The following is a 27,547-nucleotide window of genomic DNA, read 5'->3' as shown; positions in this document are numbered from 1 at the left end:
GCCATCATCTTCATCTCTTTCTCTCTCTCTCAAAATAGGATGAGATAAGAAAAAAATCAACATAACTATTTTCAGGCACTGAACATATGAGAGATTGGTAAACAAAACTTCAACTAGACTGGAGAGCGGTGAAAAAGGAAGAAGAAAGAGGGAACAACCTTGAAGAAGAAGCAAGGAGAGAGAGAAATAGAGGATCGAGAGTTCTAAGCGGAATTAAAGGAGGAGTCCACTTATATTGGGATTTTTATTATTTATTTATTTAAATATTAATAATATTAAACAGAGTTGTAACCGTTTACAACTCTGTTAGCAGGATTAGCATATTTAACACGTGTCAATCATATCACTTACGTGAACATTCACCAAGCTCCGAACGTTCTGCATTCCTATTTTTTTGCACGTACCGCGACCATTTTGCCATATAAAATACTAAAAAAATAAATAAATAAAAATAAAATCTTTGGTCTTGAATTTTTTTTATCAATATTGTTCAAATTAGTAAATTAAAATAAAAGCTAAGTCAAGAAGAGAGATAGGGATAGCATTTAAGTTGAGAGAGAGAAAGAAAGAGAGAGAGAGAGAGAGAGAGAGAGAGAGAGAGAGGTTACAAAATTGTAGGTAATCCTGATCGTGACTTTTAGGGCTCGTTTGATAACGTTTCAAGAAACACGTTTTTGCCGTTTCTGTTTCCAGAAACAACAGAAACGGAGTAAAAAGCGTTTGATAAAACTGTTCCGTTTCACTTATTTTCAGAAATAGAAATAGAAATTTTTACTTATTTATGGTTCAAGAAACGACCCAGGCGAAACAAATTCAACTTGTTTCGCCGTTTCTAGAAACGACTTGTGGCCATTCTTTCATTGGTTACTATCGACTTCTAAAAACATGACTTATCAAACACCTTTAATTCCGTTTCTGTTTCTAAAAACGGAAATTTATGTTTCTGCCGTTTCTTGAAACAGAAACGGCAGAAACATTATCAAACGGGCCCTTAGTGTATTCCATGCGTCAACAAAGGAAACATACGAGAACCCAAGGACAAGGATCCTCTCCTACGAGGACCTGATTCGAACTCATGAAATCTGCCACCAAGGTTGAAATGATGAGAATTTGGGTCCTCTCCAGCTGGTTACCCCATCCATGGGGTTGTGTTCCCCACGGACAAGGATCATCTCCTACGTGCTAGCACATTTGTTGGTTTGGGGTGCACGCTCAGGTCCTACCAGCTGTTGGATGTGCACACACTGATGCACTAGAGAGGATATAGGTCATAGTTTCCACACCCATGAATGGTGTGAGATGGGGTTAGAAGGTCCAACCAAAGAGGATCTGGGTTGATGATAATCTCTATCTAGGACATTAGGGATTTTTTTCCTTCATTATTTATTTATTTATTTATTTATTGGTGTACGATGCAAGGTTTAAGCTTGAAATGATTATATATATATATATATATATATATATATTATGATGAGAAACTGGTGAGTATTCAATATTAAGGATTAGAGGTATTTTCGGAGAATTACAAGAATATTGAAAATTATATTTTTTTAATTAACTAAAAGGAGAAAGAACACTCCAGGTTGAGTAATGTGAGCTAGCACCTCCTTGTGTTTCATTCTTTCTTCTCCCTCGTATGAAATGATATATCTGTTGGATATATGTCTATCAAACCTAGAATTTTAATTAATATAACTTTTACTTAATATGCATGCTAATTAATGAGCTACGATTGTCTTAAGGTTTTCAACTAAAATGTATTTGATCACGGATAATACTGGATATCTTATTCATATGGTCATCAAAGTCATGGATTCTTCGAAATGTTGATTTTAAAACACATGTGTTAGTGCATATACTGTATGTGCATTGTACTGGACTATGCGAGAATTTTGTGTATATTGTTGTTAGTTAACAAGTAACAAGATTATTATAACATTTGATTGGTCCCTTGACCTAAGAGGTCCTTGATGTTGCAATTACACATCGGTGTGCCCAATCATTTTCTTTATGTTTATGATTTTTAGAAGGTGAAATATTATTATCACAAGCGTATGTTACTTTTACAAATGTCGTAAGACATTTATTCAGCCATATGTATTGATGATATATCTATTCCTACAGTTGCATATAAAGAACATTATCTAAATTAGACATATGTTGAATTTCAAAGTTTAATTCATTTGAATACCTTTTGTGTATTGGCATTTTTCTAATATATGTCTATGCATATGTACTAATACCTAATTTATTACTATGCATTCTCCCATCTTATAGTAAATTATATGGTGTAGATATAAAAACTCATTAACTATTGATGGCTCAGATTTATCTCTCAAGCTTTGGTTTCTTGGATGAGGGCCGCAGGTCGTCTATTAACGTGTCAACATGTCCAAAGAGTGTTTGTCATGTTATGAAGAATAGATCTTCGAGGGTTCAATTAAAATATATAAATAAAAGGCGAGGGTTTGGTGAAAGGCACATGGGTTCTGCAAGAGTGTAGGGATCAATAGAAACAGATGAAAGCATCAACAGCATTCCACCTTTCATGTGAGACGGGGCTATCATCCATCCTCCCATATGTCTTGGCAATAGGGGTCACATGGCCTTTATCGAATTTTTTTTTTTTTTTTTTTTTGTCAATAAATAAATAAACTTTTGAAAAAGTAAATATATTTGCCATTGGGTATTGAGTCTATTGACCAACCATCAAAAGCTAATTTTGGGTCTAACAATTTACTTCCACTAAATTGCTTAGCCACTAGATGTCTCTCACATACCATCAAATAATCCTCCCATGTTCCCGCATAAATTGGTATAAGAACCAATTGCCATATTTACTTATTCTGAATAAAAGAATAAAACAATAATCCTAAATTATATTATATAAATTAAATCTAAACTTAGGGTCGATCCAACCTTTCTCAGGGTCAGTGTTTTCAACCCTAACCTATCCTCAACGTCAGAAATCTTAGTCCAGACCTTGTTAGGGTAGACTCAGGCTGTCAAGGCAAGCATACACTCCTAGGAGAGAGTGGAAGAGAGGGGGCGAAGGTGATCATGGTGTTAGTTTAAATTGTTGAGGGGAGGGAGGAGCAGGTTGTGGCGGAGGGGGAAGTGGGGAGGGGAGTGGAAGTGGCTGCAAAAGTGTTCCTTTGTCGAAGGAGCAAGGAGAAAGAAAGATGCTAGGGGTATTTTAAGTTCATTTATTTTTGGGCAAGTATTTTCTGTCCAAGAGTGCCCCTGGGCCTAGACATAGGGGCATGCACTCTAGGAGGGACATGGTGGTCATTCCACTCATCCCTATGTCTGTGGCGTAAGGTCACTCTTCGACAAAAAAATTGTCCCTTGATTATTATGTTTTTATTTTTTATAACTTTTTTATGGGGTCTTGGTAAATCTTTTTAACACTTGAAATTTTTGTTTGGACTGAGAATTGCTACTTGGCGGCATATGGCCTTTGTGCCACCACCTAGCCAATGGGGGAGCGTGCATAGGTATCCACCTAGGGGTAGGTGCGTCATTTCTTGGGGCCCTACGAGAGGGCGTTGGGGACCGGAATCCTCTCTAGTTTCCCAATGCACCCAACTTGCATCGGACAACTGCCATTACCCTAGCACAAACCCCTACCGTTGGATGCACTTGGGTGCACTAGGCACACTTAGGGGTGTCAATTGGTCGATCCGGCTCAGTTTCGATCCGGGTTGAGTTGGTTTCGGTGTGAGAAAGTTGAAACCAAAACCGAACCAATAAGGAAATTCTGGTTTCGGTTTGGTTTCGGTTTCGGTGCGGTTTGATTTCGGTTTGTCTTCGGTTTCTTAAATCGATTTGTAACCGAGTTGGTTTTGGTTTTTGGTCCAGTTTGGATTCGACTTTCTATACAAATGTTTACAAAACTATGCAAATTTTGAATTTTTTTATGAATTTTGGAGTGTTTTGATTTCTTACCGGTTTGATTTCAGTTTTGGTCCGGGTTTTGAGCCGATTTCGGTTTGATTTCTGGTTCATCCGGTTTTCGTTGCTGTTCGGTTTGGTTTTGGGGTTGCAATACTCTAAACCAAACCGACCCAATAAGGCTTCGGTTCAGTGTGACCGATTTTACTGGTTCGATTTAAGAATTGACACCCCTAGACACACTTGAGAGAGAGAGAGAGAGAGAGAGAGAGAGAGAGGATCTGGTTCCTTGTTGAGGAGGTGCAATTTAGCAACAATCTTTTTGCAAAATGTTGGGTATAGGAATGAGGCATGGTATCATCTATTAGCAGTTAGATGAAACAAAAAATCTCATCCATTTGTAACTGTTGTTTTACAAAACCTGCCCAATACTGCCACTCCATGATCTTCCTTCCTCTTCTTTTTTTACTTATCCTTTCCTCACGGTCTCTGGCTCTGCCTCCGTTCTGAAAAATTTTCCGATCCCCACTGCCCCTCTCTCTCTCTCTCTCTTTGGCCTAGTCATCTCCTCTATCTCCAGTAGCCTCTGTTTGCGGCTAATTTATTGTTGCCTTTCGGATGCTTAAAGCATCAAATCCCATCAATGCCGGATTCTGCACCTTCTTTTCCACCTGAGGTGCCGGGACCTAATAGTACACCTTCGGAGTTGGAACCACCAGTGGGGTCGGGAATAGTACCTGATCCTATCCCGAAAAAGCCCTCACTTAAACCTCCAAGTAGGCTAGATTTCCTAGGCCCACCAACTCCTTCGCCGCCTGGTCCCGACATACCATTACCGCCACCGCCGATTACCATTCCACTGCCACTGTCGAATGTCATACCACCGAAGCTGCCTGATATTCTGCCTCTGCCGCCAAACATGCCCCCCGATGTCACCCTTCCTATCGACCCTTTCGTTGTTTCAAGGAAAGGGACCACCTCATGAATTTAGTAATACTATGTTTTCTTGTATTCTCATATAGGTCAGAGATGTAATGGATTTTATTTTAAGCCCGAGACAGTCTAATAAGAGGGGTTGGGTTGGGTGTCTGTCTCTTAGCTCTCTCTGTATCTTTATAGTGATTATATTGATTTTTCATGGGTTGTTTCCATATACCTAGATTTGATAATCTGCAGTCTCTCTTTCTTCTTCAATAGGAAGAGAAGATGAAGAATCGGCATAGACGATAGATGACTTGGTTGTTTCTGCTCTTGGGAGACAGACACCCAACCCAAACCCAATGAACACTGCTTCTGGGGTGGCAGCATTCCAACGAGGCTTGAATGTTAGATCAAGGGCATAAATAAAATTAGAAGAGAGATAAGGTATAGCAACGGTGGATTGAAGGTTTGGACCTCTTTTTTCAATGTAACAATTTTATTTAAGATGATTAAATCCTACGGTTAAAATCCCACTAGCATATAAAATTCCCAAGTAACCCGCTAACATACCTATCCCCCTCTCTAATTTATATCTGCAAGTTTTGAAAATATTTTTGCTAACCGTAAGATCTAGGCAATTCCTTTTCAAATTTTGTTAAGGTAGAGAAGATCACGATTAAGCTATTTGGCCCCGCACAAGCGTGACACTCCAACACACCTTGTGGTTTTGGGGGGGTCAAAGCCTATCCTGAACCGAAATAACTTGGGCAGTGCAAAACCAAAGTCTCATGAGTTTTGGTTTGGGGTATGAAGACATTGAGACCGAATCACTCAAAAACTGAACGAATCCAAAAATGAATCAAAATCGATTCGAAAGTCGAATCAAAATTGAAACCAAATCGTTATGAAATCGAAATCAACTCAAAATTCATAATATATATATATATATTTGCATAACCTTATATAAATTTGTGGGAGTGTCAATTTAAGACGAGAACCAAGAACCGTCCTAGAATCATCCTATTGAAACATGGTACTGAACAATCCCATTGATAAAGACCTGATTTTGGTATCGGATAATAAGTGGGGTGGGACTCCCAATGGTATTAGTACCAAAATATCAGTTAGTTATTGAATGGAATTGAGACTGTCAGTACCGTTTCAAAGGTTATATTTCATGTTCTGGCGTTCAAGTTTTATTGCTATAGTTTGATGCATTTGGGTGTGGGTTGCCCAAATGGTTAGGACGAACTGGGGATTGTGTGGATTAGGCGCACGGTCTCAGGTTCGATTCCTCATCTGTGCATCTGCGATTTAAGTGGAGATCATGGAGGTGAGTTGCTATGCTAATCTCCTCGAGGATTAGTCGAAATGGGCATAAGCTAGCCCGGACACCTTGGTTAACAAAAAAAAAAGGGTGATACTTTCTCTTATGGAAGTGTCAGTTGTGGACTTTTATTTCTGTCACTATAAATTTGTTAGTGATAACTCTAAAACTACATTAGTGACTGTTTATTAGGTTATCATTAATTTTTAGATGTTATTTTTTTGATAATCTTACATTTGGTCTTAGAGATTTTGAAGAAATAAAATAAATTCATCATGATTTTGTATTTTAATTTGCTTTCTAAAGTAAGAACACTTTAAATCTAATGATAATAAAAAATCTAGAAAACTAATAACAGAACCATCTCGTTCGGGACTATTAAAGTTCTTCTCTCCTTTTTAGTGGTCCTAGAACCAATAATATCTCGTCCTACTAGAAAAAAACGACTTAGATCTGACCCCGTTATCTAAACAGGATAGTTCTTGGATTGACACCTTTGATACAAATACCGATAGTTCTTGGATTGACACCTTTGATACAAATACCGATATAGACCTATCCTAAATACTAGGAACTGTTATAAATTTGTATAATAAATTAAAGGGTAATTTACCGTGCCACCCCATGAAGAATGCCACAATTTTAAGAACACCCACTTTATATCACCAAATTAGATTTAGACCCCTACCATCCGTCACAGTTAAGGAATGTAACTTATATGTTGATGTCCTTATTAAATATTTGTTATAAGTCACTATTTATTTCACCCAAATCTATAGATTTGGACCACCGGCTATCGTTCTGATAGCCGTCGACGGCATCGGCGATGGACAACGACCCGCAGTACCTCGCGGTGACCAACAGGACCCCTCTCTCTCTCTCTCTCTCTTGTCTCTCTGCTATGATGGACTTCTCCTTCAATTCTTCAAAGATGAGTTGTTTCAGTTCATTCGTGACAGATTTTCTTTATGTGCCGATTGTTCCAGATATGCTTGCATTGACACCGAACAAATTGAACATGAACTTGAAAATCAACGAGAACCACCTTCGATCTTTGATCCAGAAACTCAAAAGATTGTATTGGCCCATGGAATTGGACCACCTAGGTTTCTCGAGAGGGTAAAGCCGCATGATCTTTTCCAGTAAGCATTTCCAAGCCCCAAAGCTTCAAGAATTTAGTTTGACGATGGTCCAATCTGAAAGGATGAATCAAGATACTCCCACTAGCTCAAGAAATAAGGCCACGACTAGCAGAGCATATGTGTAATAAATGTTCGTTCGTGAAAAATCATTTTTCTCATCCAAATAAAAGAGTAACGAAGCCACCCAGTAAATACAGATTGGCTTTGTTCTTCGACGCATCACCTTCTCCTCTGGAGAGGATTCCAAGTGCGAGGATTGCGACGTAATCGGCCGAGAGATAGGCTAGCCAGAGGACGATGTTCACAAAAGTAGACACTTCTTTTTCGGTGGGTTGAAAAGAGCGAGAGGAGGATTTGGGGTTTTGAGGCTCACAATAACTAAGACTAGCATTTCCCACTCATTCCAGATTTTCATTACAGCGCTCAAGAAGGCCTCTTCCATCTGATACAAAACAAACGAAAACACAAAACGGAGGAGAGAGAGAGAGAGAGAGAGAAAAGCTTATCGGTTGCTTGCTCAGTGATTGTCTCTTCAAATTGACGGTCTCGAGCTCTTCTTCTGTGATTCCGGCCACAGCGAAATCTTAGGTTAAAACATGAGTTTTGGATATAGAGGGTATAACGGTCATTTTAATTCTTCATTTAAGTGACTGACAGTAAAAGATCTGAGTCTAATTTGATGAGACAGATGAGGTGTTCTTATAATATTAGCGTTCTATAGGGGGTGGTACTGTAAATTACCTTTAAATTAAATCCAAACGAATACTTCCTTACTAGTTTGGTTTTGGCTTTAACTTTAGGTTTTGGCTTTAACTTTATCATTCCCCACAGAAACAGATTCAACACACAGATTATCACCCTCTAAATTGTGATTGATAAGAAATAAAATGCTATGTCGACACTAATTTGCACTTGGGCAATGTTCCATAATGGCATGACGCAGGATTTAGATTTTTCATAGCGAAATATGGTGTTCGGCGCAAAACGTCTTAAGCTACGTGCGATCACCTTGAATTTCATGTCAAGGCATTTATGACCATTGAATCTGTGCCTGACACCATGTTACGCCTAAGAGGAGTTGAATCCATGATCTTGCATGATGACAATTACGAAAATAATCATCTGCCGTGGGTGTGGCCATGCAGTGAGAATCCAACAGCCAACACAGCATTGGGGCATGTGTCAATGTCATCTCGGCCGTCAGATCCTCGCCGCACGGCTGCACCCGCGGCAGAGGATGAATGTCCTAACAATTAGAATATTTTGAATTTTTGGTAACTCCATGGATTCCATTTATTTTGTATATCTGTGTACTCCACTTTTTTTTTTTTTTTTTTGAAAACTGTGTACTTGTCTATCCTTCTGAAAAACATATGGGCTCGCCTTTCCAGTAAATTGGATAATCATCATTTAATTTAGGTGCGCCCATCGTGTAATACAGAATTTGATCTTGATCCTCCCAGCGCCGAAGAGAGACCAATCACATCCGACAAGCTTTCCAGGTTCTCCCCCTTCACGATCATTCACTATAAATTAGTCGAATAAAACCCCAAAACAGCAGGAAAAAAAAAAAGGTAAATTAAGGATGAAGAAGAAAGCAGATTTGGTGTTCATCCCAGCTATGGGAATCGGTCATCTTGTCCCAATGATGGAGTTTGCCAAACGCCTCCTCGATCGAGAGAATCGTTTCTCCATCACCGTCTTCCTCATCAAAACACTCTTTGTTTCATCAGATTTCACCTCTTACACCGATTCCCTTCCACAGATCCGATTCGTCTACCTCCCCGAACTCGAACCACCTCCTTCTTCGTCCAATCTCCGAACCCGAGAGAGCGTCGTGTCCGTTCTCGTAGAAACCCACAAACGACTCGTCAAACAGACAATCACCAATCTCTTTTCCTCCGACACGGACTCTGAATCGACTCCAACTCGGGCTCCAATTGCAGGGTTAGTCATCGATCTTTTCTGCTCTTCCTTAATCGACGTCGCCAAAGAACTTGGCGTCCCTTCTTACATCTTCTTCACCTCCACTGCGGGTCTGCTCGGTGTCATGCTCCACCTCCCTGAGCTCGACAACCAGATCAAGACCCATTTTAAGGACTCAGTCACAGAGCTGAGTATTCCGAGTTTCACTAACCCAGTTTCCCCCTTTCTGTTGCCGTTGCCAATGTGGAGCAAAAAGGACGACGGCTACGGCTGGTACGTCTATCACGGCCGAAGGTTTACAGAGGCAAAGGGTGTTATCTTAAATTCATTCGCCGAACTCGAACCCACCGCGATTAAATCTTTCTCCGGCGGTCGAATCCGGTCCCCGCCGGTGTACCCTGTTGGACCGTTAATTGATCTGCACGGTCAGGTTCACAATCAGACCCAGTTGGAAGAAAGTATCAAGGGGTGGTTAGACGATCAGCCCCCGTCATCGGTGGTTTTCCTGTGCTTCGGCAGCAGAGGAAGTTTCAATGCCGCGCAGGTGAAGGAGATCGCTCTTGGGCTTGAGCGGAGCGGTCACCGTTTCTTGTGGTCCCTACGTCGGCCACCGGAGAAGAATAAGCTTGGCTTACCTACCGATTATGAGAACTCCGGAGAGGTCTTACCGGAGGGATTCGTAGATCGGACGGAGGATAGAGGGTTGGTGTGCGGGTGGGTTCCACAGACGGCGGTGCTGGCACACGGAGCGATAGGTGGGTTCGTGTCTCATTGTGGGTGGAACTCGATATTGGAAAGCTTGTGGTTCGGTGTGCCTATCGCAGCTTGGCCTTTGTATGCAGAGCAGCATCTGAATGCGTTTGAGATGTTAAAGGAATTGGGAGGGCTAGTGGTGGAATTGAGATTGGATTATAGGGGAGGTGAAGATGATTTGGTGACGGCAGAAGAGGTGGAGAGAGGAGTGTCGCGTTTGATGGATTCTGATTGTGTGGTGAGGATGAGGGTGAAGGAGATAATGGAGAAGAGTAGGAGAGCTTTGATGGAGGATGGATCTTCATTTACTTCTCTCGGTTGCTTGATCAAGGACCTAATGGATGAGAGCTGAAATGGGCCTAGAGGGATTGCAGAACGGGTTTTGACATGTAGAGGGAAGATTTTTTTTTTCCCCATTTTAATTTTCTATTAAGATAAATAAGGGTTAACATCTACTACTGTTATTTTGAGAAGAAATTACATTGTCATTCTCTGTACTTTGTTTTAATATCATTTTTTTCTTATGTATTTTGAAAAATATTACTTTTTTCCCCCAAATTTAATATTGATTCAAGAATAGAATTCAAAATCCAAACAATATATCTCATAATTTTCCCAGCTAAAGGGAAAATTACCTAGGTCCACTAGATAAGAAAATTCATTACAAGATAAAAAGGTCCAAAATTTATTTTCTATCTCGCTAATTTCAACTTCAAGTTTAAAAATATTTACTTAATCCCTAAAATTAGTTATGGTTCATGAGGGCTAAGAAAAAATAAAAGTATACTCCCTAAAATAACCCAAATCTTACTGTGCATAACTGTTGAGGTGGAATCACATTAGTATTGTGTCTTGAAAATCAATGATGTTGAAGAGGCACCTACGTAGATTGATTGTTGCAAGTCAAGTTTGCCGTCTTTCATCTCTTCCAATCACCTATGTGTACAATAAATCAATAACTAATCGGTTTCTAAATTATTGGACAGTTATATCTTAACAAAACAAACATCTCAAATGGATTCACAATGCCAAGTCAGAGTAACACAAAAGACAAAATCAAAGTTGAAAAGAGGCACATGAAACCGATCCCATGACACCATAGTTGAAAAGTGACATCTAAAACCATGTATAGAAATGATTATCATCAATGCTTTTGCATTGGAATGTACATGTATCGATCAACAATTGCTCAACATCTATGAAAATATGAGGAAAGACTCTAGTCTCAGATGGATCTTGGAAGGGAGGGAATATCTCTTGTCATTCTGCTTCTTTTCTAAACTGTTATTTAGTTTCAAAGATGCTAGGTGGATCACGTTGGTTTTCAAAATTCAATACTAATGTGATTCCACTTCAGCAGTTGTGCACAAGAAGCAAGGTTGGGATTATTTTAGGGGAGTTTGCTTTTATTTTTTCTTGGGCCCATGAACAATAACTAACTTTGGGGATTAAGTAAATACGTTTAAACTTGAAACTAGTGAATGCAAATTAAACTTAAGATCTTCTTATTTTGTAATAAATTATCTCATCTAGTGGATCTAGGTAATTTTCCCTAAATTAAAACCCTAAGGATGAATAAACAATCCTTGTGTATGTATGCTGATTTTTTGAAACTTCCACTTTTCACTACTACCATCACCACCATTGCCTTTTGAGGTGGATGGTAAAACCATCTATTTTTTTACCATAGATATTGTATTCACAATGGATGACCTTAGAAGCTATCCATTAACACTAGCCATTGCTATGGCGGCGGTTCCCTGTACATATGGGGAAAGCTCAAATTTGCAAGCCTTTCTTAAGTCTATGGACCTAAAAATAGTCACAGGCTTGAGGCTGAAGAAGATTGGGTTTCATTGATGCTGGTTCAAGGGCCGATGGTTGAAGACGATGATTGGGTTTCTCTTTTTCTCTCACCTTACATAACATGGTTACAATCATATTTTTCAATTTTAAGTTAACATCATTATTGGTTAGAGATTTAAGTGAAGAGCATGGCAGTGGGTTGTTGCACTAGTCTTCCCCAAGATTAGTCGAGGTGTGGATAAGCTGGCCTGGACACCTTGATTTAAAAAATAAAAATATTGATTAAGGATACGATAGATATTTTTTTTTCAAAGTTGGGGCTACACCTAATTACGTTTCATATTATGGGTGGTACATACAAAATCTCCAAAAATAAAAAATAAAAAATAAAAATAAAAATAAACAATGTAAGTTACATTACGGTTTTATTTATTTATTGGTGAAGATATATTATGGTTTTATATATCATTTTTTTTTTCTTGTAGAAGAAAGATCATTCATTAGAGAAATCCATAGGCGACCAACTACATCAGAGACCACCCTTAGCATATCATGTATAATATGCAAGGTTTCATCTATTAAAGGGTAATATCTTATCAATGTTATATGTCAATATATTGCGACGATAATCTATTACAGCTTCCAAACATCAACAATTTACAATGATAGTATATAACGCAACTAAAAATAAATTTAATATTTTACCATTGCTAAATATCAATATTTAGTAGCAATGGTAAATTGTCACCACTAAATATATATTAATCAAAATAACATAAGTACATCACCATTGTTGAATGCCCAAAAAACCAATTCTCGTTCAACAACTTGAAGAACCTACCAAATAATTCATGCTCTCGCCAACTAATTCATTTTAAATTTTTAGTGGCTTTTAAAATTCCGTCTCCAAATAGCTTATATTGCAGCAATTATAAAATACCACTATAAAATGTTACAAATGCTGAGGTAAATTGCCATTATATATAATTTTTATTTTGACTAAAAATAATACTTTTGAAACATAACTACTATTATTGGCAATATTAAATTTCTTCTAGTATTATGATACTATTTCTATTAATAATAAATTTCTTTACTAAATTTATAGGATGGAGGTCGAATCTAACTGATTTTGACTAAATTGAGTCAAGTACTCGAAAAACTGAAGTGTTGATCGTGCTTATATTTTGTCATTATAGGAACATTTCATCAAAAAATGAAGTACTCGACAATATTCAATCCATGGCTTGGCATTTTTTTTTTTTTGTTTTTTGTTTGTTAATCAAGGTGTCCAGGCCAGCGTACACGTACCTCGACTAATCCTCGGAAAGACTAGCACAACAATCCACCGCCATGATCTCCACTTAAATTACAAATGCATAGATAGAGAATCGAACATCATGGCTTGACACTCTAACCTTGCTAACATGGAAAGAGCAGTACAACAAAACTTGAACTTTCTTCTTAACAAAGAAGAAATTCATTGTAAGCAAAAAATCTTGAATCCAATTGAGAAGAGAAGTAGAACAAAGATTTTGAGACTAAAATCCTGAGGCAAATAGCTTGAAATTGATGTTGAGTCCCAGTTAACATTGAGAGGGGGAGGGGTTGAATCAGTATATGAAATATTTTTATTTTTCTAACTATATACATTGATGAGACAATATGTATATATATTGACAAGATAATTATTATTGACACTACAGTTACACACAGTCGTGTGCACATTAAGCCTCTTATCATAGGTATTTTTAGGTATGTAGACCCATCTTGCAACCCACACATTCTCAAAAAATAAATTACAACGAATCCACACGTACAACACAACAATTTTATGAGCTATGAAAAAGAAAATAAATAACCTTGAAATATTATCTATAAAAGCTTCATTTCTACTAAAATATTATTTTAACTATAATGCAGTTTGGAGCACCTATACCCTGATTTTTCGTATTTAGATTCCAAAATTTTAACTAACCCAGCAAAATTATTGATTTTTTGTAGTAGTTTGTTGAACCATCACAAATCTCAGTTGGGTTTTAATTAGGATTCTATTTCTTTCCTAATGCTTTGAATGAAATTAACTATGATATTCAACCCTTTTTTTTTTTTTTTTCTTTTGAAAATTCAGATTGTAGAGAGCTGAATCAGGAGGACAAGAGTGCAATGTCACATCATTATATCACATATTCCCCATTTAGTGGGAGAGGATGTAGGACACAATTAAGAATACGGTCTCTAGTGTACATTAAAGAGCCATGAATGAAGTAATATTCTTGGCTTCAACATGATTGCTTTAAAGGAATCAATAATCTTGATAAGAATTCTGGATCAGTGAAGGGTTTTGGCTACCATTCTCTTACTTGATCTCTCAATTTGGCAAAGGTGGATTACAGGGGAGAGGGGACAGGGGAGAGAGGGGGTAGGTGGTGGTAGAGTAAGGTGGGTTGCAGTGAGGGGAAGAGGGAGCAGCATAGGTTTAGTTTTCGATATCAATATTAATACGCATCAAATCTTTTTTTTTTTTTCTTCGATACCCAAGGTGTTCGGATCTTTGATCCGACTAGTTCTTGGGGTCACTGTGATACCATTTACATAGGACCGGGTCAGTTCAAGATAGAAACTCTCGTGCGATGACTTTAAGAAATTAAGTGCAACGGTGAATATTTGATCATGGACCTCACTTCCTGAGGCGGAGTACCGTAGTAGATTAAATTGATCAATTTTGTTTACTTTTCAAAAAAAAAAAAAAATTTATATTGTAATTTTACTCTTGAGAAATACTGATCCATAAGTATCGATATCAGTTTCAACCCATATTGACCGACACAATCAATTCAATACCGATACCTAAAACCATTGGGAGTTGTGGAAAAGATGTTATGAGTATTTTAAATTGTTCATTAAGCTTGTTTATTCATATTGGAATTTGATAAATCTTTTAATTTAAGTGTGCCCGACGTGTTATATAGTCAACGTCACAGTTGGGCTTATCATCATATTTTATACAACTCATTCGCTATCCAATTAGGCCCGATCGGGAAGGAACCTAACCTGTTTTCAGGTAAAGAAGAAGCGACCTTACGCCAGGAAAAGGAAGGTGGAAGGATGAAGAAGAAAGCAGAGTTGGTGTTCATCCCAGCGATGGGAATCGGTCACCTTGTCCCAATGATGGAGTTTGCCAAACGCCTCCTCAATCGAGACGATCGCTTCTCCATCACCGTCTTCCTCATCAAACCACTCTTTGTTTCGTCAGAATACATCTCTTACACCGATTTCCTTGCGGATTCCGTTCCCCGGCTCCAATTCATCCACCTCCCGGAGCTCGACCCGCCTCCTTCATCGTACAATCTCGGAAACCGAGGCAGCCTCGTATCTGTTCTCGTAGAAACCCACAAGCAACTCGTCAAGCACACAATCACCAATCTCTTTTTTTCCAACTCGGACTCTGAGTCGGCTCAAACTCGAGCTCCACTTGCAGGGTTAGTCATCGATCTTTTCTGTTCCACCTTGATCGACATCGCCAACGAAGTCGACGTCCCTCCCTACATTTTCTTCACCTCTACTGCCGGATTTCTCGGTCTCTTACTCCACCTCCCTGAACTCGACAACCAGATCAACACCGATTTTAAGGACTCGGTCACAGAGTTGAGTATTCCGAGTTTCACTAACCCAGTTCCCCCCTTTGTGTTGCCGTTGCCTTTGTGGAGCAAAAAGGACGACGGCTACGACTGCTACCTTTATCACGGCCGAAGGTTTACAGAGGCGAAGGGTGTTATCATAAACTCATTCGCCGAGCTCGAACCCACACCGCTAAACTCGTTCTCCAGTGGTCGAATCCGGCCACCGCCGGTATACCCTGTTGGACCGTTAATTGATCTGTATGGGCAGGGTCACAATCAGAACCAGTTGGAAGAAAACATCAAGAGTTGGCTAGACGATCAGCCACCTTCCTCTGTGGTTTTCCTGTGCTTCGGAAGCAGAGGAAGCTTCAATGCAGCGCAGGTGAAAGAGATTGCGATTGGGCTTGAGCGGAGCGGGCATCGTTTTTTGTGGGCCCTACGTCGGCCGCCGGAGAAAAATAAACTTCACCCGCCGACCGATTACGTGAATATTGGAGAGGTCCTACCAGAAGGATTTTTAAATCGGACGGGGGAGAGAGGGTTGGTGTGTGGATGGGTTCCACAGACGGCTGTGCTGGCCCACCGAGCGATAGGTGGGTTTGTGTCACATTGTGGGTGGAACTCGATACTGGAGGGCATGTGGTTCGGTGTGCCCATCGCAGCTTGGCCTTTGTATGCTGAGCAGCATCTGAATGCGTTTGAGATGGTAAAGGAGTTGGGAGGATTAGTGGTGGAGTTGAGGTTGGATTATAGGGGAGGAGAAGATTTGGTGATGGCAGAGGAGGTGGAGAGAGGGGTGTCGCGTTTGATGGATTCTGATTGTGGGGTTAGGATGAAGGTTAAGGAAATGATGGAGAAGAGCAAGAGTGCTTTGATGGACGGTGGATCTTCATTTAATTTTCTTGGATCCTTTATTAAGGATCTAATGGATGAGGACTGAAGTGGGGATTGAATTGGCCCCAATGAGATAGCAGAATGATTTTGGGGTGACATGAAGTTAGTTTTTTTTTTTTTTAATAAATAAATAAATGTCAGTTATATATAGCCACCGCTATATAGATGAAGTATAACATATTATAATATTACAAATGCTGAGGTAAGGTAATATATTATTGTCATTATTTATATTTTTTATTTTGGTTAAAAATAATACGTTTGAAGCATTACTATGGTAAAAGAAAGCAATACTATTTTTTTTTATTATTACTAGTATTATCTTTAATATTAAATTTTCTTTACTGAATTTTAAGGGTGTACACTGATTTTGGTTGAATTTAAACAACTACTGCCTCCTGGTTGTTTTCTACTTTTCTTACTTGCCTATCAAAAAATGAAAAAAATGTGAAACCTTACTGAGAATATGAAAGAGCTCAATAGTATTTGACCCCATGACTTTGCACCTTTTAAAATCTCTTCAAGAGCACCAAAAAAAAAAAAAAAAAAAAAAAAAATCATTGTAAGCAAAAAATTTAAAGATTTACAAGTTTCTTCTATGCTACTATGCTAAATTTGAGAATTAAAATAGAAAAAGATTTTTTAGGCTAAAATCCTAAGGACGCATATGGCTTGAAAATGAGGTGGACACAGATCTACACCTTTTGTAATGCAATGGTTATTATTATTATTATTATTATTATTATTATTATTATTATTATTATGTTGAGTGGATAAATAATTCAATACCGAAGGAAGGAGAAAAAGATAAATCTTTAACGACGCAATATACCTCAAGAAAAAAAGAAAAAGAAAAAAGGGAGGGAGGGGGGATACAAACCCCAAAGAAGGTACCAAAATGGGGAACGAAACCCACACCAAAAGCAAGAAGCCATGACTCAAAATAAAGCAATCTCCCCAACAAAGGAAGCTCTAAAGGAAAAACAAACAGCTACATACCCAAGTAGCCTCAAGACTACTTCCTTTTCTTCTTAAATTTCTTTTTTTTTACTATTGATTCTCTCAGATTCACGTCGTCTGAACTGATATTAATGCCGTCGGAAAGAGAGACAGGAATAGCATATTCATTTACCATGACACAACACTCATCATCATTGGCACCCTCAACCACCAAAGACGAGACGGAATTCAAATTTCAAAGTCTGCTGCTTCTCCTATGAGCTTGGCCAATTTCAAAAGACCCTGGCGTTGCAACAACTTCCGAAATACTAGAAGGATGGCCATATATATGGACCCCTTGCGAAGGACCAATATAGAAATCACTTTTAATTGTAGAACCATTATCTAAAGAAACATTATTAATTAATTAACTCTCCATTTTCTGAGGAAACAATATTAAATTCACAAGAATCCCAATCAAATCCCAAAAAAACATCTTCAACATGTCCCCAGCTTGCATTGTTCAAGTCAAAAGTATTGCCAACCACCCTTGCCAATGAACTAATATTAATCTCAGTGGGAGAAAAACCAACTTGATCGTCACTTTTTCTTAACTCTAGCCTGATATGATGATTAATTTATTTACTGGGGCTTGAGGCTAAAATCCAAGGAGGCAAATGGCTTGTAAAGAGCAATGATTAGAGCCACAAGCTGATTCACAAATTAATGACTTAATTCACAGTGATGCCCCATCTAATCCATGGAACAGAGACACCGATCTAATCCGTCTACTCTTTCTCATATGTGATGTGGGCATGTGGGATTAAAGATTTTCCATTCTTTACTAGAAGCAATATTGGGGAGGTCATGGGTTCAAACATTGTTTGAGACAAACAATTAAAAGCATTTTTAAAAGGTATAGGGATCAGGTTCATTTCACGTACGAGAATGTTCTCGTACACTTCTAATATGTGGATATAAAATTTAGAATATAATAAATGAAGAGAGAGAAAATTGATTCTATATCCATGGACCAAGACCGTTCTCGTACATTTCTATAGTGAATCTGATCCTCTCTCGTTGTGTAGAGGTATTTTGAAACCGCGTTCACCTTAAATATAATATTTTACGATTGACATTTAAATTTAATTGAATATAAAATAAAAGCTTTGACAAATGATCCACCGTAACAACCCCAAGGGGGTAGCCGAGTTGGCAAGAGACATTCGCCTCAGAAAACATTTGGTTCTGAGTTTGATTCTTCTTATCTCCTTGGGGCCACTCACAAGGCATTTAGTGTTTTTCACTGCTTTCAGTGAAAGTTGAATGGTTCTCATTCAACCTTGATATGATCCAATCCATGCGATTGTGGGGTCAGTATAGATCTGCAAGACTAATCAAGCCGAAGGCCTAGATATCCATTGTTAGGGCAAAAAAAAAAAAAAAAAAAAAAAAAAAATATATATATATATATATATATAGAGAGAGAGAGAGAGAGAGAGAGAGAGAGAGAGAGAGAGAGAGGCATGCTAGCACATTACCTAAGAATAAGGTATGCTAACGCGATAATAACTGTAGGATTTAGTTAATTGAATTCCAACCGTTAGATTTGCATCTAACTTTAGAGGAAATGATACTTGAATCTGCAAAAATACACTCGTAAAACTTGAGTCATACTGTACTATTTGTGTTGGGAAATTAAAATACATACTCTGAAAAAAGTACTCTCCAGTAACATCACTTTCAAGCACAGTCAAATTTAATTTGGAGAGTGGCCTCAGCGCTTAGGGCTTTTCTCTCGACTTCTGCAGGGATCATCGTTGGTGGCAGGTGGGAGAGTTGGGAAGAGAGGAATGAAGGTTTAACTTGGAAAGTGCTCGCAACGCTTAGGGCTTCTTCTCTCGATGTCTACAGGAATCATCTCTGGTCGTAGCTGGGCGACCCATCTTCTTCTTGCAACAACTTCTGGGACAACGACTGCTATTGGCCTCCAGGAGCTCAGCGTATCTATGTAACAACGCTGTAATGTATCTTGTAAGATCAAACACCAAGAAACACGAATAATAAAGAGACAATAGATTCGTACGACACAGAGATTTAACGGAGTTCACACACCAGGGTGGTGTGCTACGTCCTCGGGTGAAGAAGAAGATGATTTACTATGCAGAAGAGAAATCACACCCTAACAGCGGCGAGGAAAAACTCGCCCTAAAACCCTAGCTAAAAAAACTCCAAAATACAATGATTTTCTCAACAAGCAACAATACATTATATATACTCCAAATCGCGGGTCGACCCATCGGGTTGCGGTCGATCTGGTTGAACCATACCGCGGGGGCTATGCCCCTGCACCCCCATACAAGATCAGTGATGGGCTCCGGGCTTGGGTCTATCGGCCCAACCTCTCTGCTTCCATCACAGATCTCAGAAAATTTTCCATTCGGATCGCCACCAAAATATGTAGGCTCGAGTCAATTTTCAAAACGGGTCAAGAATTTGAGACAAACTTAACATATCTTCTTTCTTATGATTTTCTTGGAATTTCAGTTCTATCGCCATTCCCCAGTTGTCGATGTCAGTGGCAGAACTAACAATCCCTTCTGAATATTTGATTAAAAGTTTCTCTGCATCTCATGCTTAAATTAAGTTCGACTAGATAGATAGATAGATACTTAGGTGGTGAAGAGATTTTCTTATCAGTGTGTTTGGGTGTGTGTGTGTGTGTGAGAGAGAGAGAGAGAGAGAGAGATCATAGATATACTCTGCACTTCTTCAAAAGTCATAGACCTTCAATGGTGATTTGAAGAAGATAGTGCAAAATATGGTTATGATCTCTCTGTCTCTCTCTCTCTCCCCAGTGAAGCAGCACACTTTTCAATCTTCCTCCTCCTGCTTCTCTCTCTCTCTCTCTCTCTCTCTCTCTCTCTCTCTCTCTTCCCCTTTACTGTTATTGGGAGGTGCCGATTTGCTTGGGTGAGGGATGCCTGAACTGCAATTTCTCCCTCTGTTTCTGAGATAGTTTATCCTCTTCTCTATTGTCTTAGATTTCTTCAGTTTTCGGTTGTGATACATGCAAGTGCTTGAAAGTTTTGATGGATGACAGCAACTCTGAATATTGTTTTATATTTTTTTCAGTTTATCCTCTTCTCTGTTGTCTTAGACTCTGAATAACTCTTTGTGACAATAAGTGAGTTCAAGGTGAAATTTATTTGACACTTAGGCTCTATTTTAACACTTCTTCTGTAAGATGTGGTGATCATATAAGAGTTTGGCTGTAGTGTATTGATGTGTTAGTGAAAACTATATTGTGAATGCAGATTCTGTTAAGGCAGTATTTGATGCGGCCATAAAAGTGGTGCTCCAGCCACCCAAGCAAAAGAAAAAGAAGAAGAAGGCACAGAAGAGCTGCTCCATTTTTTAATATGTATGTCTGGAACAAGAAGTTTGTATTCCTTGCTGGATTTGAAATGAATGGCTTGTTTATCAAGCAGGTTGTCAGTTTCAGCATTGTTGTATGCTAGTTGGTTTGAAAGCATTTTCTCCCAAGTAAATAGAAGGAGAGAGACCTAGTACTGTGTTTAAATGAATAGCCCCAGGGGAGCCTGGAATGACATTGTAATTATCTATTTTTCGGAGATGTTGATGGAAAGGCATTGCATCAGAACTGGTTCATGTGTGTAGCTGTTGATGGAAAGGCATTGAATCAGTTTTGGTTCTAATTGCGCCCAATTCTCAAACTCCTCTTATGAATTGGTCATGAATGTACTGTGCACTTAATCTTAATTTTTTGACTATGCCCCGTTCTCATCCTAGTTTCTTGTGAATTGATTATGAATACACTTAAATTTTGGTAATTTTTATTCATTTTAGTTGGTAACATAGCAGAAAACCAGTGGAACTAACCTGCAAATTTTAATTAAACTCTATGGAGGTTGTTCCTATGTCAGGTTTCATATTTTTTAACCCTCGGTAACTTATCCAGGTTGTGTCCCCATAAGCAAAAAGAGGAAGATGCCCATTAATGTGAATGGGTGTTTACCGAATTTAGATTAAAGGTTGTCACTTATTTTCACCCAATATAAATTGTGATCTTAAGGATAAAGATAATCCAACCAATAATTGATTTGACATGCAATCTCATTAACAGAACACCAAACCCCTTCTCCCACTTACAACTGATAGCATAAAATAAAAACAGAAAACAGTTTTATTATAAGTTTTATTATAAGCGCCCTAGAAACAAGGGCGAACCCAACCCCACAGCTCTAGAGCTGGAGGACCTTCTTCCAAGATGCCCTACTAGTAATATCATCCCACCATGCACTCACATGTTTCCTCTCCCTTATCATATATCCCTTCCCAATATTATTCACCAAGTAGTGTGTGAAAGGGAGGCTTGACAGATCAGCAAGGCTAAAGAAATCCCCAGCCAAGTACTTGCTCTTTGAGAGCCTCTCCTCATAAATATCCAACACTTTCCCAAGCTTCTCTTCACTCTCCTTAACAACATTATCATCAACAGGAACACCTAATTTAGGATTGAACAGAAGTTGAACTACTAGATTGTAAATGGGTGGATGGTAGTTCTGCCCTTCACTCTCAAGCCATTGCTCTACAAGACCCCTCTCCTCCACAGTTTTCCCCAACAGATCAGTCCCTTGTGACTTGTACTTCTCTGCATAGTACCTCAAGATTGCTCTTGACTCTGTTAATCAAATTAACCAAACATGAGCCATAAATTTTTTCAAGAAATGGGTTTGTCTAAATTTCATGGAATAACCCATCCATGGATTACCCAAATGGGTTACCCAAATGGTTAGAGGGGATTGTGTTTATAGGTGCACGGTCCCAAGATTCTCCATCGTGCATCTTCCATTTAAGTAGAGACCGTGACAGTGGGTTACTGCGCTAGTCTTTCCAAGAATTAATCGAGATGACGCGCATCAAATAGACAGAACACCTTTGTTAACAGGGAAAAAAAAATCATGGAATAATGAGTTTCATCACTATACCATATAAAGTGTAGTCTCCATCTTGTATCACAGGTACAACTCCAAATGGCTGCAATGGATCAAACATAAATAGACTCAAAATCACGAACAATGATTATGAAGCAAGAAGAGAGATTAGGAGAGTAACTAAACCTGCAATTTAAGGTATTCAGGACTCTTTTGTTCTCCCTTGAGGATATCAATGGGGATGATTTCAAACTCAACCTCCTTCTCGATGAGGCAAGTAAGGACTCTTCTTGTGCAAGAAGCATAGGGAGCACCGATCACCTTCACAACCATTTTGTGTTCTTGGATGGAGGCTTCAGTTGATGAGTTTTAGATCTCTGGATGGAGTTCTTATAATGAATGTTGTTCGATGGAAGCGAGAACAACGTTTGTCCGAGGGTAAACGTTTATTAAATGGGACTATTGTGTGGATTGGATGTTTTGGTCGGTTTTGGCCACAGGATTTGCCAGACTTGTGTGTAGGATTCTCTCGTGGAGTCATCTTAACTGAAAGGTTGAAGCGTTGAACCAATCAATCTCTTTTCTATTTTTTTTTTTTTTAATTAATGACGTCTTAAACGTTTATTAAATGGGACTATTGTGTGGATTGGACGTTTTGGTCGGTTTTGGTCACAGGATTTGCCAGACTTGCATGTAGGATACTCTCGTGGAGTCATCTTGACGGGAAGGCTCATCTTGACCGGAAGGTTGAGCCAATCGATCTCTTTTTTTTTTGTTTTTTTTTAATTAATGACGACTTAGACGTTTATTAAATGGGACTATTGTATGGATTGGACGTTTTGGGGTTTTGGTCACAGGATTTGCCAGACTTGCGTGTAGGATACTCTCGTGGAGTCATCTTGACCGGAAGGCTCATCTTGACCGGAAGGTTGAACCAATCGATCTTTTTTTTTTTTTTTTTTTAATTAATGACGACTTAGACGTTTATTGAATGGGACTATTGTGTGGATTGGATGTTTTGATCGGTTTTGATCACAGGATTTGCCAGAGTTGTGTGTAGGATACTCTCGTGGAGTCATCTTGACTGAAAGGTTGAACCAATCAATTTCTTTTCTTCTTGCTTTTTTTTTCTTTTTTAATTAATAACGACTTGAATATTTGTAATGATTACTATTTTAATTTTGTTAGTTGGGTGTTGTTATTTTTTTCGAGAGGTTTAGCTGCCCGGTCTACACCAGCATGGCTGCTTTCCTCTCTCTCTCTCTCTCTCTCTCTCTCTCTCTCTCTCTCTCTCTCTCTCTCTCTCTCTCTCTCTCATCCATATGAAAATGATATATTTTTACTTTCATTGAGAGGATAGAAATAAAAACAATCCTATGCCATAAAAATAAATACATGGATAAAAGAATTTTATCCACTTGTGTGGTCCTATTCTTATCCATATGCATGCATGTTGTGGGTTACCGGAAAAGGGGTGCCTATTCACGCGGTGCTACATGTGTCTAGACGTGAAAAACGTAAGAGAATAAAGTTCTTTTTCCTTATTTTATAAAGAAATGATTTAGGTTGGCAATCCCTTTCACTTAAAAAAAAAACGAAAGTAAGATCAATTTGAATTAAATTAGGTAATCTATGAATTATTACTCATGAATGCATATCTTCCTATGTGGTCCGGATAATCCTACCACATAGAAAGGAGATTTTGTGATCCTAAGTCAACTAAGACAAAGCATGGCTTCGATTAAATATTCTATATCCAAATTCAATTGTACAAGTCTACAGGCTAAAAGGGGCCAAGAGGGGTCTAAAGGCCACATTTTTTCTGTTAATTGAATTAGGTCGGATAGGGTCTTGACTCAGTGTATTTGTGCGTCGCTCATTTGGGGTAATGATAGATTCACTAGGATTAGGAACCCTAGTTAACCAATTCATTATAAATAAGAGGGTTTGACAAAAAAGCAAAACAAGGTTTTGACTTAATCTCAAGAGCTCTCTTTCTCCTTATTTTCTTTTCTCTTCCAATTGAGAGTGTGTGCCTCCAAAGATCTCTATTGCAATCCTTAGATTTGGAGGGTCGAACTTTTCCTATTGATATCGTCGCAATCCTTCGTTTATCACTGTCCGTGCTAAAACCACGGGTAATGCAACCTATCTATTCTGCTACAAGAAAAGCTATATTGAAGTAATTTCCGATCCTTTATTTGCTTTTTCTCTATCATTTCCTAAGCATGAGAGGGCGGGAAAGCAGTGCAAACCACGTAATGCATGTATATGGTTTGGGTGGGGGGTGGGGGGCACAAAGACCACATCCCATAAGGTAGGTGCAAACCACATTTTTGGCTTTCATTTGTTTTCAACCATTAATAGTGGGTATATGCAAGAATTATGGGTGCATACCTGGGCTTACCAACTGAGATTGGAAAGAACAAAAATGGGACTTTTTAAGAAGTAAAGGAGAATGCTCAGTAAAATCATTGGGTGAAAAGAGAAGTTTCTATCTCCAACAAGTAGAGAGACGTCTTGTCAAAGCAATGGTCTCTGCAATTCCATTGTACTCAACAACTCACTTCGAGCTTCCTTCTAATCTCTTTTGAGGACCTGAAAAGAGCAGCTTTTAGATTTCTATGGGGCCAGAAGGTAGATGAAAGAAAAATCCATTGGGTCGGATGGGATTGCCATTGTAGTCCAAAACTTTAGGGTGGACTCAACATTCATAATATGGTTATCCAAAATGAGGATATGCTTCTAAGCTGGCTTGACAATTCATTGACAAGCCCTGGCTGATTATACACTAATTTTTTTCTTGCCAAGATTGAACTCGTCAATTGGCCTAGATGCCAAAAAAGGCAAGAACCCTCCACTTGAGATAAAGGGAAATCATATATTGATCAAACAAGCAACAGCTGTCTATGATCAACTAGGGCGTGGAAGCGAGCCTTTGGCTCGCCTTGTTCTGGCGCTCATCTCTAGCCAACGGTATTTATAGCATTTACTTTACTAGTGGTAGCTTCTCTATGACAACACTAAGTGATAAGCCGTTTTGGCCTTGGAAAGTATTATAAAAGGAAGGGACCATTTAAAAAACGAAAGAAAAAAAAAACCTATTATGTGGTTGGAAATTGAGGTCTATTCAAATTTGGGATAACTTTTGGATCCCTAATTTGGGGGGTTTTAGAATACATTCTACAAGGCCTTCACTCTAGTGAGTGGTGGGTTCCCAACCTCATGGGTCCAATTGCTCAGTGGGATGTGACTCTACGAAAAAGACTTTTCTCACGTTTTGTAGTTATTAATTTAATTGGTCTTGATTCGATTTGCTTATGGGCCACTCACTTGAGATAATTATAGATCCATTATGATTAATAGTCATATCTGGTAAGATCTCTATAAATAAGAGGTTTGATTACAACAAAGTAAACTTTTGTCCTAATCTCTCTCTCTCTCAATTGAGAATGTTTGTCTCTAAAGATCTACATTGCTATCCTTAGATTTGGAGGGTGAAACTTTTTTTAGCGAGATCGTAGCAATCTTCATTCGTTGCTGTTCATGCAGATCAACTTGCAGTGAAACCCGATCCATTCTGCTATGTGGAAAAACATATCAAGATAATCCTAAACACTTATTTACTTTCCGTTTTACGGTGGTAAATGTTATCCTTTACAATTCCCTTTAGTTTTGAATAGGGCAGGGAGTGTATCTCCTGGGGGGCCATCCCAAAGGTGTGGTCTCAGTAAAATCAGCATATATATTGGGTGCATCTGCTTCCCCACTTATTCCACTGCTAGAATGAGAAATATCCCAAAACTGGTATGAAAGATCCAGTGAAATGCAAAAATCCCACCGAGAATTCTATCTTTCCACTAGAAGGCCTGCCTGCAGGCCATTGGTGTGCTGGTTAACTGGAAGAGTAATATATTGTGCAAACAGACTTGTGCCTTGTGGAATGGATAAAACGGCTTCACCACTACAGATAGTTGTGGAAAATTCCAATAACATTTAAACCTAAGGCTTCCTTTGGTTACATTCTCAAGAATTTCCAAAGAACATCTCTGTTAAGTTTGTCTCGAATTCTTGACCCATTTTGAAGATTGACCCGATTCGACATATTTTGGTGGCGACCCGAATGAGAATTTTTCTGAGATCTGTGATGGAAGCAGAGGGGTTGGGCCGATAGGCCCAAGCCCGGAGCCCATCACTGATCTCGTATGGGGGTGCGGGGGAGTATGGTTCGACCGGATCGATCGCGACCCGATGGGTCGACCCACGTTTTTGGAGTATATATAATATACTGTTGCTTGTTGAGAAAGTCATTGTATTGTAGGGTTTTCACGAAGCTAGGGTTTCAGGGCGAGTTCTTTCTCGCCGCTGCTAGGGTGTAATCTCTCTTCTGCATAGTGAATCATCTTTTTCTTCGCCCGAGGACGTAGCACACCACCCTAGTGTGTGAACCTCGTTAAATCTCTATGTCATACGGATCTATTGTCTCCCTTTATTCGTGTTTCTTGGTGTTTGATCTAACAATCTCCGCATTTGGCACTCAAATTTTGGGGTCAGGTGGTAAAGTTTCAATCCAGGATAGAGCCATACACATTGCAAAAACCATAAAATCAGCCAATTTGACTTGAAATCAATTGGGACTGATTCTGATTAATCCCAATTCTATGCACATTGAATTGGAATTGATGGGAACATTCAATCTGGAATCAATGGATACTAATGCCATATCGATTCTGAGGTTCTTTGTTCTAAAATTCTAAAAAATTAAAGTATGAAAAAGCATTTCTGGATTCTGCAATTCAATATGAAATATATGGACTGAAAACCTACTTGTATATGGTGAAAATGATGACAATTTTGAATTCACATTAAATTTCAATCATACCGTCCCATGCATTGACATGCACCCTCTTGATACTCTTGGATTTTTTGATGCTTTATTTTGCAACTTGCCCATCACCATTTGGGTTAAAACTTGACTCGTGCATAAGAGATCTAAGAGTTCACCTACCTGTCCACAAAATTTCTGACCTATCCAACTTCCTAAGTGGCTGAACTAAATGCTCATCCATGGATTCCAAAGTGGACAGGCTGTCAAGAAAACTGCTCCCATTAAGTACTTTCCAAAGAGAAGGAATTAGAAACCTGCTCTCTAGTTCAAAATACAGCTAGCTAGACAACTACCTTGTAACTAGATAGATTGTCACAGGGATGGGTTTTGTCTTATAATCCAGGCAATATGAATTATCGTTTTTAAAATCCACAATTAATCAAGTGTGCTAGAGTTAGATTAATACAGGATTGTGCAAAACCACTTTGAACCTGGCGCGTTTATATGCCAGAGATACAAGTAATTAGAAACATTAC

At 38.7% G+C, this 27,547-nt stretch overlaps 3 protein-coding genes across 3 annotated transcripts; 2 read left to right on the top strand and 1 right to left on the bottom strand.

Moving 5' to 3' along the window:
• Positions 1-8,674: 8,674 nt before the first annotated feature.
• LOC122070339 (anthocyanidin 3-O-glucosyltransferase 2-like) lies at positions 8,675-10,471 on the top strand. The gene has a single exon (XM_042634473.1). The coding sequence runs from the start codon at positions 8,870-8,872 to the stop codon at positions 10,313-10,315; it is 1,446 nt and encodes a 481-aa protein (XP_042490407.1). The 5' UTR covers positions 8,675-8,869; the 3' UTR covers positions 10,316-10,471.
• A 4,303-nt stretch (positions 10,472-14,774) lies between these two features.
• On the top strand, positions 14,775-16,499 carry LOC122070341 (anthocyanidin 3-O-glucosyltransferase 2-like). Its single transcript, XM_042634476.1, has one exon. The coding sequence runs from the start codon at positions 14,878-14,880 to the stop codon at positions 16,330-16,332; it is 1,455 nt and encodes a 484-aa protein (XP_042490410.1). The 5' UTR covers positions 14,775-14,877; the 3' UTR covers positions 16,333-16,499.
• A 4,824-nt stretch (positions 16,500-21,323) lies between these two features.
• Positions 21,324-22,634, bottom strand: LOC122070338 (glutathione S-transferase F9-like). Its single transcript, XM_042634472.1, has 3 exons — positions 22,370-22,634; positions 22,238-22,286; positions 21,324-21,930 (listed from the first exon to the last, which is right to left on the bottom strand). Exons 1-3 carry the CDS (start codon positions 22,514-22,516, stop codon positions 21,491-21,493), a joined length of 636 nt encoding a protein of 211 aa, XP_042490406.1. The 5' UTR covers positions 22,517-22,634; the 3' UTR covers positions 21,324-21,490.
• Positions 22,635-27,547: the final 4,913 nt, after the last annotated feature.

Source organism: Macadamia integrifolia, unplaced genomic scaffold (assembly GCF_013358625.1).
Source record: "Macadamia integrifolia cultivar HAES 741 unplaced genomic scaffold, SCU_Mint_v3 scaffold891, whole genome shotgun sequence".
NCBI lineage: Eukaryota > Viridiplantae > Streptophyta > Magnoliopsida > Proteales > Proteaceae > Macadamia > Macadamia integrifolia.
This window is presented reverse-complemented; position numbering and strand designations above follow the sequence as displayed.